Below are 14,435 nucleotides of genomic sequence, written 5' to 3'. Positions count from 1 at the left end.
ATAAAGCGGGTGGAAAATAACCTGGAAAAATTTCTTTTGCTTAGTTTACAGATCTACGTTCTGTTTGGATATAATATGTCACCTCTGACTAGACCTTTACTTACACACATCCACACTTGGTTTACCAATTTCTTTTTTGAAAAAACTAAGATGAACAAAGGTAAAATTTCTATAAATTTTGTAATTAACCTCAAATCCTTATTCTTTTGTCTTTAAAAAAGTGAGCGTTATGACTAAACATGAATTCATGTGGACAAGTATTGGTTTGACTAATCATCTAGGAAGCAGAGTATCTTTTCTTGTGAAAAGATTAAGTACCCCTTCAATGACAAGACCAGAAGTCTTACTTTACTCAAGTCATGACCAAAGTGACACCCACATTACACAAAATCTGTGGTTATCAAATAAACAAAATGCTAGGGTTTTATTTCATCTCAATACAGTACACTTAATAAAATTCAGCTGGTCTACTTGTCTACAATGTTTTATGAATAAAATTCAGCTGGTCCTTACTTGTCTACATTGTTTTTATGGATTCTCTTAAAATAAAAAAAAAAAAGCAAAAAAAAAAAAAAAAAACAAAAAAATTACTTACAGCTTTTAAAAAATATATAAATTACAACACTGAAAAACTGCAACCTTCAATCCAATTTAAATACTGACTGCTATTAACAAAGCTATTCCATTTATTTACATCCCACTAAATTTCAACCTTCCTGTCAATCAAACTCTGAAACAAATATGATACCGTTTCAACCTAAAGAAACTCACTCTTGTAACAGGTGCTCTGTGTCCTGAAAGACAGTACTTTTCTGGAGGTCGGGGTATCCATTCTGATGGTGAACGTTTGTCTCGCGTAGGAGCACCAGCAATGTATTCTCTTTCAGCTTCATTTAACTTGACTTCCAATTCCATGACCTGCAATTAGGAATAAATAATTGCAAACCATCAAGGGAGCAAATACTATATGCTGGATTTATTCTGTGTTGACTTATAACTCCATTGCTGAAGAAAAGTTGAAAATTTAAAAATAACCTCATCAGAAACATTTTAAACCCTAATGATGAAAACTTGGACATAACCCACCAATTTAAGAAAATATGAGAAATCTTTAAATCAATTTGTATTTTTCATAGCTAACAAACCTGAAGTCTTAACAGCAGGCGCCAGCTGGTAACCGGTTAAAACAAAGATTGTAAAGCAAGGAATCTGTGAGATCTGGCAACGCCTGCGCATACGAGGTGAAAGCTGGTCAGAGGCCACGCGCTGGACCTTGTGATGCTTTAGTCTTTCCCCAACCCAGGAAATAATAAGTGATAAAGAGGAAAGGTTAGAGGTGGGCAGTAGACAAGAAGACCTCAGGTTTGTTAGCTATGAAAAATACAAATTGATTTCAAAATTTGTCATTTGTTCATATGCGGATCAAACCTTCAGTCTTAATAATAGGATCGACTTATAGTTGGAGGGAGGTACAAGTATCCTAAACCGGCTGGGAGTTAACCCACCTGACCACCTCTCTAGAAGAAAGAGTTCTAAAGAAGGTGGACCAATGCCTGTGAGATAGGTGCACCAATATTTAACAACTCAGCTGTCTGGGTTGCAATACAACGATATATGAGCAGATTCATGGCATCTACGGAACTAAAGAAAATTCCGACTGTTCATATAACAAACCATACACAGGCGGCCCTCAGTTAGCAGCAGGGGTTCCATTCCTGGCCGCTGACACCAAATGATTTTAGAAGCTAAGCGATTTTAAAGCATACAGCCACCACACACCTCCTTTCAAAATTCTAGACCAGTTAACAGCGCGCCCTAGACCAGTCAAACGGCGCCGTAATCCCGCAATGGCGCAATAAGTAAAATTACATTTATGCAGTATAGTACTATGGAATTTACTGTACAGTACATTATAGTATTATAAATACTTTAAAGTGAAAAAAGCCTAGCTATAATCCTTTGGGTGTCTAGAGTATGTAAAGATATAAGGTTTTATAGAGTGTACAGGTAGCTGTAGTGCTCAAGTTACGATAATCCGATTTCATGAGAGACCATCTCACAAGAAAGATCATGAAAAAACATCCTTTTTGATTATGTGAAGGGCAATTTCAAAAGCTGCCTTTGTATCATATTGCTGTGCAGAAATAAAAATACCCTAAACGTAATACACTTTCATACACATTTTAAACATAAAAGCATGAACATTTATAAATCGACACATCCATAGCTAAATTTGCACTAATGTAACTCAATATTTTCGGCATAGAACAGCATCAGAGGCAAATATTTTACCCTAATACCTATGTAATAACTCTCCATAAAATTTGTTAATATCATTTTCATAACTATTATGGTCTGAATGGCATGTCTACAAATGTAAGAACTTGTTAGACATAACGGTGCTAGCAGCGCTGTTAACCAAAAATTGTGCCATAAAAATACCTTAAAATGTCTTATCTTTTTAATGAATATTTTTGACGACAGCCGTAAAACCTATTCACCGCTAAGCGATTGTGCTGTTAACCGCGGGCCGCCTGTAATCACAGAGGTCTGTTATCACTCCTCACTTATGTGCTACTGAATAAAGGGTTTGATTATTTCAAAAATACATAAAGCAAACCTTACTCCAAAGACCTATGGGCAACATCTCTAAGGTAAAAAGACGTGAACGTGGATTGACGCTACCAAGTACCAGCGTTTAAAATAAAACTATGAACCGCAAAATTTTTCTTAAATGCCAGGGAGAAACTTATACCTCTGATGTCATGTGCTCCAGTCTGCACAGACTCAGCGACAGAACCATCAAAGACAAATAAGCCTGCTTGATCGCCGCACGTATCCAGAAAGAAATGTTCCTGGAAACTTCTTTCCTGGATCGACCAGTGACAACAAAAAGCCTATGACACCCAGGTCTGAGATGTTGAGTCCTTTAAGATAACAACATAGGGCTCTGACAGGACATAGCAAGAGCTCTTATGGGTCATTGTCTACACAGTCATTCAGATGGAGAAAAAAAAAAAAAAAAAAAAAAAAGGCAAATCTGTCATGCACAGACAGATTCTGGGTCTTCGTCACGAATTCTGCAACAAACTCTTAAGGTCATAGACCCCCACCCCCTGGTATGTTTCAATCATAACTTAGGCCATGAAGCTCCCCACTCTCTTCAAAGAAGCCAAGCCCAAAAGACAAACTGTCTTGAGCATCAAATTCCTGTCTGACGATCGATGCAAGGGCTCGAAAGGAGCTCTAGTAAACTTCTCAGGACAATGAAAACATCCCATGCTGGAGGTTTGAGTTCCCTTGGAGAACAGGTCTGCTCAAAACCCCTGAACAACAAGGAGATCTCCCAGGACAAAGAGATGTCTACGCCTCACAGACGTAACACCAAACTCAACGTCACTCTGTAGCCTCTGATAGCAGAAACAGAAAGGCCTCTTTCATCCCTGAGGAAGACCAAAAAATCTGCTATACGCTAACAGTAGATTGCCCATTTCCCCTGGTAAACTGCTGAAGAGGACTTCCTGAGATACTAGATATGTCTCGCTGTTCCCTGAGAAAAACCTCTTGCTTGGAGAAGATACTTGATAGTCTCCATCCGTGAAGACAGGGATTCTACTGACTGGTTAAGAAACCTGTTTATATTTGTGAGGCTAGCCAAAGAAGCTGCCTTCCACGGGGGAATCTCGCTTGGAACCTCTGACAGAAGGAACAGAAGGTCCGGAAACTATTCTGCTTGCGGCCACAGAGGAGCTACCAAAGTCATCCTGAGATTTCGAGAAGTCATTACCCTGTTCAGAACTTGACAGACCAGCCAGTGTACACCTCGAGGTTGTCCCAAGGGTGTTGGAAGGCGTCCTCCAAAAGAGCAAGAAGATCTGGGACCACTGAATAGTAAACTTCCAGTTTTCTGTTGAAGCGAGCTGAAAGGAGGTCTACCAGGCCTCCCCCAAACCTGAAAAAAGCCTGTCTGCCAACGACCTGATGTAGAGACCACTCCGTGACCAGGATTTGGTTCCGACTCATCCTGTCAGCAACCATTTTCCATTCCTCTCCCCTGGAATTCCAGTATCTGGCCGAGAGCTCTACCGAGGTGTTGATCGCCCACTGGTGTAACTCGACTGTCAATGAATGAAGGTGACGAGACACCAAACCCACACTGGAGGACTTTCCACCATTCAGCACTCTATCAAAACCATGAAATGAGGGGGTTGGAATGATAGGACAGCAAGATGGAACAAAGGAAGCAGGAATGGAGGTAGAGAAAACAGCTAAAAAGTGGGTGCAGCTAAGGGCTAAAGGGATGCTGTAAGCAACCTTTAGTAATGCCTAAGTACACAATGTGAGGTGGACTGATGGTAAATACCTATATGGAGGGATATGTACCTATACAATTTTTGTTTTTAAATTAACTCTATAGTTCATGTGAAAGTGAATATAAAGCATAAACAATGGTGAATTAATAATCAAAACTCTACACAAAATCTAAACAAGACTCTGAAAAAACTAGGTTCAAATGAACCAAAAGTCAGTGTTAAAAGGGACAAACACTCATGAAAAACCACTCACCTTTTTTTACTGGAGTCGGATGACTGAGGTCCATTTCTTTTCAAGGAGGCCAGCGTATTTTCTTTCAATCTCCCCCGGCATATCTGCCTCAGCCTTGAAGGCTTCCAAAGCATCCATATAGCCATTACTGCACAAATAGTCAGCTATGGCTTTATTCCTGCAAATCAAAAAGAAATATTCACTTAAGGGGCTGTGCTATATGTAATGTGAAACTAATCCCAAACCATTACTTCACCTTGTACTGTACAGGACAATATTTAGTTGTCAAGTCCCTCAAACTTTAGCCAATAATATATAAACCTTTAACCCTTAAGAGCTGGCTTAAAAAAATGAATATGCAGCAGCCCAGGCTGGGGTAACATTGACAAGATGTTGAAAATGACTACTTACAACCCATTGTGGGCCGGGGTCTTTTACCAGACAATCGTAAGATTTACAAAGTTGTTTTTTCTAAAAAGATAATTTTATTTTGTAAAATTATAAATACTGCTTACACAATATCAAAACGAACAAGAAATAAAACCGGTTAACACATTCTGAGCATATTTTGTTGTAAAACTATAGACGTAAATTTACGAGAACGAAGATGCAATACTTTGGGATTTGTTCATGTTTTTTGTAAAATTTTTGCAAAATTAAATTTTATAACTGATATACTATCATAAAAGATAAGAACTAAAACCAACAGCAACTCTTTGATATATTCATGAGCAAATTTATAAAAAGATGTCATATGAGAAAGAGGCAGTACTACATCCTCCCTTGAAGTCAAGATCACAATTGACACTCTCATGAGCCGCCCACTGGATTTTAGCTAATCTTAAAATTGCCATTAGTGAATTTATGGGCTACAGAAGTAATGGCAGCTCTTTCCCGTCCCATTCCCCCAAATCGATGGCGTGTAATATTGTTACTCACCATGAGTAAATCCATCCACCACCCAAAACTTATTACTAATCATGTGAGCATATCCGTCCATTAAGGGTTAAGACAGCAACCAAGACCTAATGACAGATTACTGATCTTTTAGGGGACTACAACTTATGAGCTCTTTACCATGTGGCTATAAAAGCCATAACAGCTCAATAAACATAAAAACTTTGCTAAACCATTCAATGACTACTAATCTTTGATCAAAACACTTGAAAAGCTGTCACTGCAGATTAGGCTGTAATGAAAATATTTCATAATCAATAAACTTATACTTTTAATAAAAAGTTTTGCCATTACGTGCATGTATATTACTTACAGCAACAACTAAACATTCATAAAATCCCACCTCAGTGTAAGTGACACAATAACCTTCATAATCAGAAGTTCTATTCATTTTAACATAAGAGAAACAGACAGCAGACGTCTGTTTACTAGAGGATTAATGCTCATTCTTTCGTGACATTTGCTGTGCAACCGTGAACAGAAACTGTTAAGTCATCCATCCCAGGTCTAAATACCTCCATAATTATGAGTAACAAAGCATGGTACATTTCTAAATCTCTTTAAATTATGCTTCGTATCTGAACATCCAATTTGTACATTGAACTGACAATTACCCACAAGAGATATTGAAATGTTCCTATCCGAATGAATGTTTTCCATTCATACTTAATACGACATGACTCGAATGTATCACTGAATCTTTCAAAACTTTACCTCATCAAAATTATCTCTCTCCCATTCACATTCACAGTATGGTTTTCAACTCAAAACTTTTATTTTTAATACTCAATGTAATATAAAATTTAATACTCATTAAAATTACACCAGAATTAGTACCACAACAGGCATAATAACTTCACAGACAGCAACAAAGTAAAATAAAGCAAAGTATTGATTTTCACAGCACTAAATTTGACAAATATGATAGCTAGACTAATAGACATGCATAAACTTCCTCAGAACAAAGAGAATACAACTAGTAAAAGTTCCTGAACAGCTTATGAATGACCAAGGGAGCACAATTAAATCTTGCTAAAAGAAATTTTCTCTACAACAAAATATACTTTTAAAAATAATAATTCACTGTGAAATGGCCCCTACATACACTGAGGGTGTGGCTTTAAAATTCCTTTTTCCATTTTTATCCATGGAACCTTACATATCAAATCCTCTCCTTTTCTGCAGATGTTCTTTGCGTTAAAATCCTTACCATTTACCATGGCCATTCTTGGTATTTTAAAGGAGGAAGGACCCTGCAACCATAGTTGCCTAGTCAATAAAGCAATAAAACTTGTTACATTAGCTCAAGGATTAAATAAAATACAAAATTACTGTTGATAAACACAAAATAGTTTATATATAAATGGAATTTTTATTCTAAAATTATATAATAATACTTACCTGTATAATTTATCTAGCCCTAAATCCCCAAAAACCGCACCAAAATTTACCACATTGGCAACCCTGTTACCTCCTATTCTGTCCGCCGAGTTGGCAACACTGTCGTTGACAGATACGAAAAACCTTCCCTCAAATCAGTTGTGATAGGCAGATCGTGGGGTAGGATGGGTGGGACTAGATAAATTATACAGGTAAGTATTATTAATATTAATTTTAGAATAAAAATTCCATATTAATAAACATTACCTTAATATAATTTATCTAGCCCGATTAACCACATTGAAAAGGAGGAGGGAATCTGAATACAATTTCCCCTTCGGACAGAATAGGAGAAAACAAACAAAGAAATATATATCATAGGCAGTCAAAACTCAACCCAAGGTCAAAGATACTAACAACTCAAAGTCTCCTACCATAATGCCACCAACTGCGGTAGCACAGGACAAGGAGTAAGTGCATAGTCAGTCCGTCTGTACTAAAGTCAGGTGACCGACCAGGTGGACCAGTCAGACGAATTGCGGACAGCAAGGCTGCACCCTGAAGACTATCAAGCACTATTCTTTCCCTAAAGGATGAGTGTCTGGACTGTCTGGGCGATTCAAAGCTAAGCAAACCTTGGGGGTTGTATCAACGCAACCCGAAGTCGCCAGCAACGAATCGGCTCATGAGCAACTCCTACTCGAGCTTTCTGGTGCCAAGAGAAAGGAGCGCGGAGCAAAAAGGCGATTCAGTCCCGAAGGACGAATGCCTGACAGTCCAACCTGGTGTCATCATGTTACACGATCATCGGGGGTGTATCAACAGCAACCGACTTCGTCAACAAGAAACTCAGGGCTACTAAGTGTCGCCTGATCTCCATGAGTGTCTGACTCTGAGAAGACAGGTGAGACAAAAAGTAGATGGTGAGCGAGTCACCAGATGACAGCAGACGATCCATCGACTAATTCCCTGTCCAGGACAGTGGAAGAAGCAGGAGTCGTCAGGACAAGCGAACCAGTGGCTAGTCCTAGGTCGCATCGACTCTGGAGAAGCGTAGTCCGCCAGTGCCGACAACCCAGTGGCTGGAACCATTTCACACTGAAAATGGAAGCAGCATGAGTTGCCAAGCAGTCAGTCCTTGTCATCAAAAACACCTAAATACCAAACAAACTGCCTAATTCCCATTATAACTACGTCAAAAACTGCCATGGGTTATAATACAAAAACAAAAAATATATACAACAAAACAAAAATTAATGAATAATATACAGGTAGCAACCAAACGTAAAACAGGAAGACTACCTAATTCTCCTGTCTGACGACCTGTCCTGCCATCACCAACGGGCCCAAAGAACGAAGGTCGCCTAGAACTAGAGAAATATCCCTCAAGTAAAAAGAGGCAAAAACAGAATTAGAACGCCAAGTCGCCGCCTCAAGCACCTTGGCGACTGAGACGTTTCTTCATAAAAGCTACTGATGTAGCAACTGCTCTAATACTGGTGCTCTCGGCGTCTGGTCTTCACAGCAGCCGAACCACCAGTTTTAACGATCAGATCTCTGAGAAAAAAGGATACACCATTCTTTGAAATAGGTCTCTTGACATTTCGGGGTGAAACAAACAGATGAACGGGGACGACCCTGAATGTCCTTCGTGCGGCGTAAATAACATGAGCGCGCCCTAACAGGGCAAGAACGAATTCCTCATTTAAATTACCAACAAAGTCGACCAGCGACTTCAGTACGAAAGACCTGGGAATGGGATTATCAGACGATTCAGTCTTTGCGACAAATTCAGGAAGGTATGACAAAATCATGTCTTGTCCAGATCTGGCAACCAGAAAAGAGAGTGCTTGCAGTTCACCCACCCTCTTGGCTGTAGCCAGTGAGACAAGGAAGAGTGGTCTTAGAAGAGAGGTCCCTAAATTTGGCAGAATTCAGAGGCTCAAACGGAGGGAACCTTAAGGCTTGAAGGACTTTGTTAACGTCCCATGTCGGAGGCGAACACTGCGGCCTGGGTCGAGATAGGGAAAAAGATCAAAGTAAATCTAAATAAGGACATAAGATGAAGAGATCTCAGGAAGCCTTGCCTTAAAAACATAGGAAAGCATAGACCTATAACCCTTAATGCACGAAGGTGACAGGGCCCTGTCATGATGTAAATGAACTAAACACTCCGCGGACTTTCGGTAAGGAAGGTTCTAGAATTGAATGTCCTTGAGACTTACACCAACGTCTGTAAACCGACCATTTAGCCTGATAAGTTTACTCTGGTTGATTGCCGCCTGGCAAGAGCCAACTGTCGCGCCACTCTGGAGGAGAACCCTTCGTGCTTGGAGAACCTCCTGACAGTCTCCAGGCATGAAGATGAAGCATGTGGAGCCTCTGATGGAACCAATGAAAATGGGGTTGTTTGAGAAGATCTGGTCTCTCTGGCAGGCGAATGGGGGTTCCACCAGTGCTTCCAGAAGGTCGGGAAACCACTCCTTCTGTGGCCAGAAGGGGGCGATCAAGGTGAGATCCAGACGCTTGGTTGCCCTCACTTTGTTGAGGACTGACCTCACCAGAGAGAACGGAGGAAAAGCATAGGCTTGAAGTCCCTCCCAGTCCTGCAAAAGAGAGTCTGTCCCGGCACTCTGAGGAGTCTGGTAAGGGGTGAAGAATATCTGGCACCGAAAATTCAGTGGGGTGGCAAACAGATCGACTGTGACAGGCCATTTCTTCCTGAGGCTGTCGAAGACTTCCTGGCAAAGTGTCCACTCCGACCCTTGAACTTCGTTCGGTCTCGACAAGGCGTCTGCTAAGACGTTGTGATGGCCCAGGATAAACTGAGGGACCAACGTAATCCCCCTGTCTTCTGCCCAACACAGGATTGATCGGGCTTCTTGAGTGAGAAGATCCGACTGTGTGCCGCCTTGGTTTCTCAAGTACGAGACTGCTGTGGTGTTGTCGACAAAAATCGCGACAACCGACTCCAACAGTTGTTCCTGAAATGAAAGAAGGCCTAGGTACACTGCCCTCAGTTTCCCTCCAATTTATTGACATGCTCCTCTCCTCCTCTAACCAAAGGCCCGAAGCGGCTTCGGAGCCCAGGTGTGCGCCCCAACCTTGATCCGAGGCGTCTGACCAAAACATTAGGTCCGGAGGAACCGAAAGAAGAGATGTCCCTGACTTGAGGCGGTGAACTTGCATCCACCAACGGAGATCCTTCCGACATTGTGGAGAAGAGGCGACTATCGTGTCCTCGGACACGAAATCCCATGACTGGCGAAGTGTCGACTGAAGGGACCTCATTCTGAGACGACCTCCGGGAACCAGTTGGATGAGGGATGACAAATGGCCCAGGAGAGACCTCCAAAGAGAAACTGGCTGCGTTACGGAGGACAAAAATTCTTCGATCAGGGACATCAGAAGCTTGTCTATCCGTTTCTGAGCGGGAGAAGCCCTCAAAATCTGGAATTCAAAACAATCCCCAGATAAGTCATGATCTGGCAAGGGATTAGATTGGACTTGTCGAAGTTGACACGAATGCCCAACTCGACACAAAGAGACAGAACTATCTCCCTCGACCGGAGACATTTCTCTAGAGATTCGGCCTGGACTAGCCAATCGTCCAGATACCGAAGCATCCTTACATTTAACCGATGCAGAATAGCTGAAACAGGAGCCATCACCCGAGAAAAGACCTGTGGAGCAGTGGTGAGGCCGAAACAAAGGGTCTTGAACTGGAAAACTCCCGAGTCCGTGAAAAACCGAAGGTAAGGTCTGCTTCTTGGATGGATGGGGATTTGCAGATAAGCATCCTGCAGATCGATGGAAATCATCCAGTCCCCCCTCCTGACGGATGAAAGAACAGTCTGGACCGTCTCCATCCTGAACTTGGACTTTAGAATGAACTTGTTCAAAACCGAAAGATCTATGATGGGGCGCCAGGCACCCGAGGCCTTTAGAACTACCAAACATCCGAGAGTAAAACCCGGGAGAAGGAAGAGCCTCGCTCTATGGCATCCTTCTCCAAGAGGTGGGCCGAAAGCTCCCTTCTCACCAAGGCTTGCACGCCCTGATTGAGTGAGGGGAATAACTGCTGAACTCGAGAGGACGATTGGAAAGTGGAGGTCTGGAAACAAAAGGGATCTCGTAACCTTTCCTTCAGGACCTCCACCACCCAAGCATCCACCGCTCTCCCCTGCCAAGCTGACCAATGGCTGGAGAGACAAGCTCCTACAATGCGGTCTCCAGGCGAGGTGATGACTCCTACTTCCGAAAATTCTTACACAGAGACAAGGAAGAAGAAGAAGAAGAAGAAGAAGAAGAAGAAGAAGGTCCTCCTGGAGGTTGAGCTCTTTCTCTGCCCTTGGAGCCACGCCAAGAACCTCTCCCGCGTTTCAAAGGGTGAGCACCAGAGGATGAAGAAGAGGCACCAGCAAACCTGAGATGTACTCTGGAAAAAAGAGCCAGAAGGAGGTTGTTGGGCTGGAGCAGAAGGTACAGATCTGGTCCTAAACTTACACTTACTCCTTGAAGGAATGGGAGGAAGACCAGAGGAAAAAGCTCTTGATAAGGCCCAGTGAGCTTGGGAAGAGGCATCACCTTGATGTTCCTTCAAAAACCTCAGAAAGCACAGAAATATCGAAAAGGAAATCGCCAAAAGGAGAAGAGGACAACAGACGGGTTCTCTGAATCTCCGATACAGAGGAGGGTAACTGCGACAAATACAGGTTACGCCTTAGAGAGACAAGGAAAGGCCTGCATTGAAGCAGCAAGCTCGTTCTGATGTACAGAAGCGATTGAAATGGATGAGCAGAATTTCTCAAAAAAGAGAGCATCAGGAGGAACAAACCCGAGTCCTTGATATACATTAAAAGCCCTCCGAGGACCCACATATTGAAGGATTGAGCTTCTTGTAAGGAGCTCATAACAGCCTCCATAGCAATAAAATCTTCAATTGAGACAGAGACGAAGCCTTAGAAGGCAAGGGTTGACTTGAAAGTCAGACAAAATCAGGATTTGGCTTGGGGGGGTCGAGAGAATGAAGAATCATCCGCCACCTGGTAAACTCCTCTCCGGTGTCGTAGAAGAGAAGAGAGCTTCCTCTTCCCTTCCCCGATCACTTCGAAAGTTTAGCGGCAATGTCCGTCCTCACTCTCCGCGAACCTCTGGGCAAAGGGAAAACGTAAAAATTCCCGTGACCGGGAAGGACCGTCAAGAAAAATCCCTTCTGTAATACAACGAGGCGGAGGCTGCTTCGGCTCTTTAGGCCTCGCCTGAGGAAGAAAACTCAAAATTAAATAAATCAAAAAAGTTTCCTTGAATCTTTACATCATGAATCCTTTCCAGTTCGGAGGAAACATCAATATCACACGAATCCACGTCATCATCATCATCATCGTCAGATCCTAACTTAGAAACTTCCTCTGAAGTAAAATCCTGACGACTAGCTATCTTAGGTCTGACACTAATATCCCTCCCCCCTTCTCCTAAATAAGCGCCCTTTGGCACTGTTACGGGACTAACAGGGGACACGTTGGGTAAAGATTCGTTAGGCACCTGCCCGGACCGGATCCCCCCTAGGCCTTCGCCACGACGGGGTTCACAAGCCGGGGTATCTGTCGCACCGTTACCCATGGTGCTGTCGACAGGTACCTGACGAGGAGCTGAAAATGAATCTAAAAGTGTGTTAGACATTATAGTAAAGGCTTCTTGAAAATTCTCTGACAGATTGTTAAATTAAACTAGCAGAAATATCTCTATAGACAAAGCTGTAATTTCTTAAAATTCTGTTTCCAGGTAGTTTCCATTGCCAAAATCTTCGAATCTACCATCAGAACTAACTTCACTAATTACCGGTTGTACAGGGGGCAAAGCATCAATTAATTCGGAATCGGAGTCGTACGATACCGAAACCGAAGAGCCAGAATCATGAGCGGCCCAAGTCAAAGAATCGTTAGATACAGTTTTAGCATCGATTTCTTTTTCTCCTTAACCGATCTTTTTACGCTGCAAGATTGTTTGGCGTTTTATATAAGCATCATATCCTCGTTAGACCAGGGCTTACATACGTCACAACAGAGAAGTCAAGTCACAAACCTGTCCACGACAAGAACTACAAATGTCATGGGGTTCATACTCCTGCTACTCATCCTTGTCCCACAAACCGGGCAGTTCCTGATGTTGCTGGCAGAAGGAAGCATCGTAATTTCTTGGTAATCCATTGTAGAATGGACAGTCAGTAGTTCCGGGTCGCGCAAAAGTTCGTAATTTAAGATAAGAACCACAACAGAAATCAAAGTTAATTCACTATTTCGTGATGTAATGCTGTAGTGGTAATTCATATAAAGTTTCATTTAACAAATAATGAAAGCTTTAAAAGGCACAAAAATGTTTAAGGAAATTTATAAAGAGCGGCCGTGATGTAAACAACACGGGCGCTCGTTAACAACTGATTTGAGTGAAGGTTTTCGTATCTGTCAACGACAGTGTTGCCAACTGGCGGACAGAATAGGAGGTAACAGGGTTGCCAATGTGGTAAATTTTGGTGCGGTTTTTGGGGATTTAGGGCTAGATAAATTATATTAAGGTAATGTTTATTAATACTATATTTGCACAGATGCCTTTTTTTATGTAAAATAGGGTTACAGTTGCTACAGCTAAAATGATATTGTAATGATACAATTAAGTTTGTTCATACTTACCTGGCAGATATATATATAGCTGTATTTTTCCGAATCCGACAGAAATTTAAACACTTACGACACACGCAGTGGGAGTCAGGTGGTTAGTACCCATTCCCGCCGCTGGGAGGCGGGTATCAGGAATCATTCCCATTTTCTATTCATAATTTTTTATTTCCACTGTCTCCTGAGGGGAGGTGGGTGGGTACTTGATTATATATATCTGCCAGGTAAGTATGAACAAACTTAATTGCATCATTACAATATCATTTTGTTCATGAAACTTACCTGTCAGATATATATATAGCTGAATCCCACCTTTGGTGGTGGGAGTAGACAGAATAGAAGATTTTAGGAAACATATATATGCAGATAATTGATATCTTGATTCCTTACCTGTTAGCATAGCTGACTTCGTGGTTACTGCCGCGTAAGTCTGCTTGTGCTACTAGAGTTGCCAGCGAGGTAGAGACCTATATAGCTGGTGCACTCCAGATGATCTGTCAACAGGGGCGAGACCACGACGTGACTAGACCATTGACCATACAAATGAGGGCAACGAAGTAAAAACAAACCACCTGGCGTAGCCTACCAAAAGTATCCCACATAGACTAAGCTAATGGAAGGGAGATCCGCCGCAGGCGTTCAACCCCACAACCATAACACAAGTTAAAAACTCCCCTAAACCATTAAAGGATAGGATGAGCGCTACCTCCTGCCCCCAAAACAGTGTCTGCAGCGACGTATGGTCCGAGCGAGTAACAATTTTCGTATGTTGCTTTCACCTCCCGCAGGTAGTGTGAGCGAACACCGAATTGCTTCGCCAATAAGTGGCGCTCAAAATGTCTTTGATTGCCATATTTTTGTGAAAAGCCACCGAAGTAG

The 14,435-nt window shown here is 42.0% G+C and overlaps 2 protein-coding genes across 2 annotated transcripts in view; one reads left to right on the top strand and one right to left on the bottom strand.

The window, feature by feature from the left end:
* Positions 1-14,435, top strand: part of LOC135197178 (protein Rae1-like) — a gene marked incomplete in the record, with an annotated part of 173,880 nt that overhangs the window by 76,424 nt on the left and 83,021 nt on the right.
* The window catches only part of LOC135197179 (lissencephaly-1 homolog), a 33,080-nt gene that overhangs the window by 3,403 nt on the left and 15,242 nt on the right, over positions 1-14,435 (bottom strand). The window contains 3 exon segments of the mRNA XM_064224169.1: positions 1-21; positions 772-918; positions 4,567-4,723. The exon segment at positions 1-21 is cut by the window's left edge and continues 139 nt beyond it. Coding sequence (XP_064080239.1) covers positions 1-21; positions 772-918; positions 4,567-4,723 — 325 coding nt within the window.

The sequence above is a fragment of the Macrobrachium nipponense genome, chromosome 18, assembly GCF_015104395.2.
Source record: "Macrobrachium nipponense isolate FS-2020 chromosome 18, ASM1510439v2, whole genome shotgun sequence".
In the NCBI taxonomy this organism is placed as follows: Eukaryota; Metazoa; Arthropoda; class Malacostraca; order Decapoda; family Palaemonidae; genus Macrobrachium; species Macrobrachium nipponense.
The sequence above is the reverse complement of the archived record's forward strand: the minus strand, read 5'-3'. Positions and strand labels throughout refer to the sequence as shown.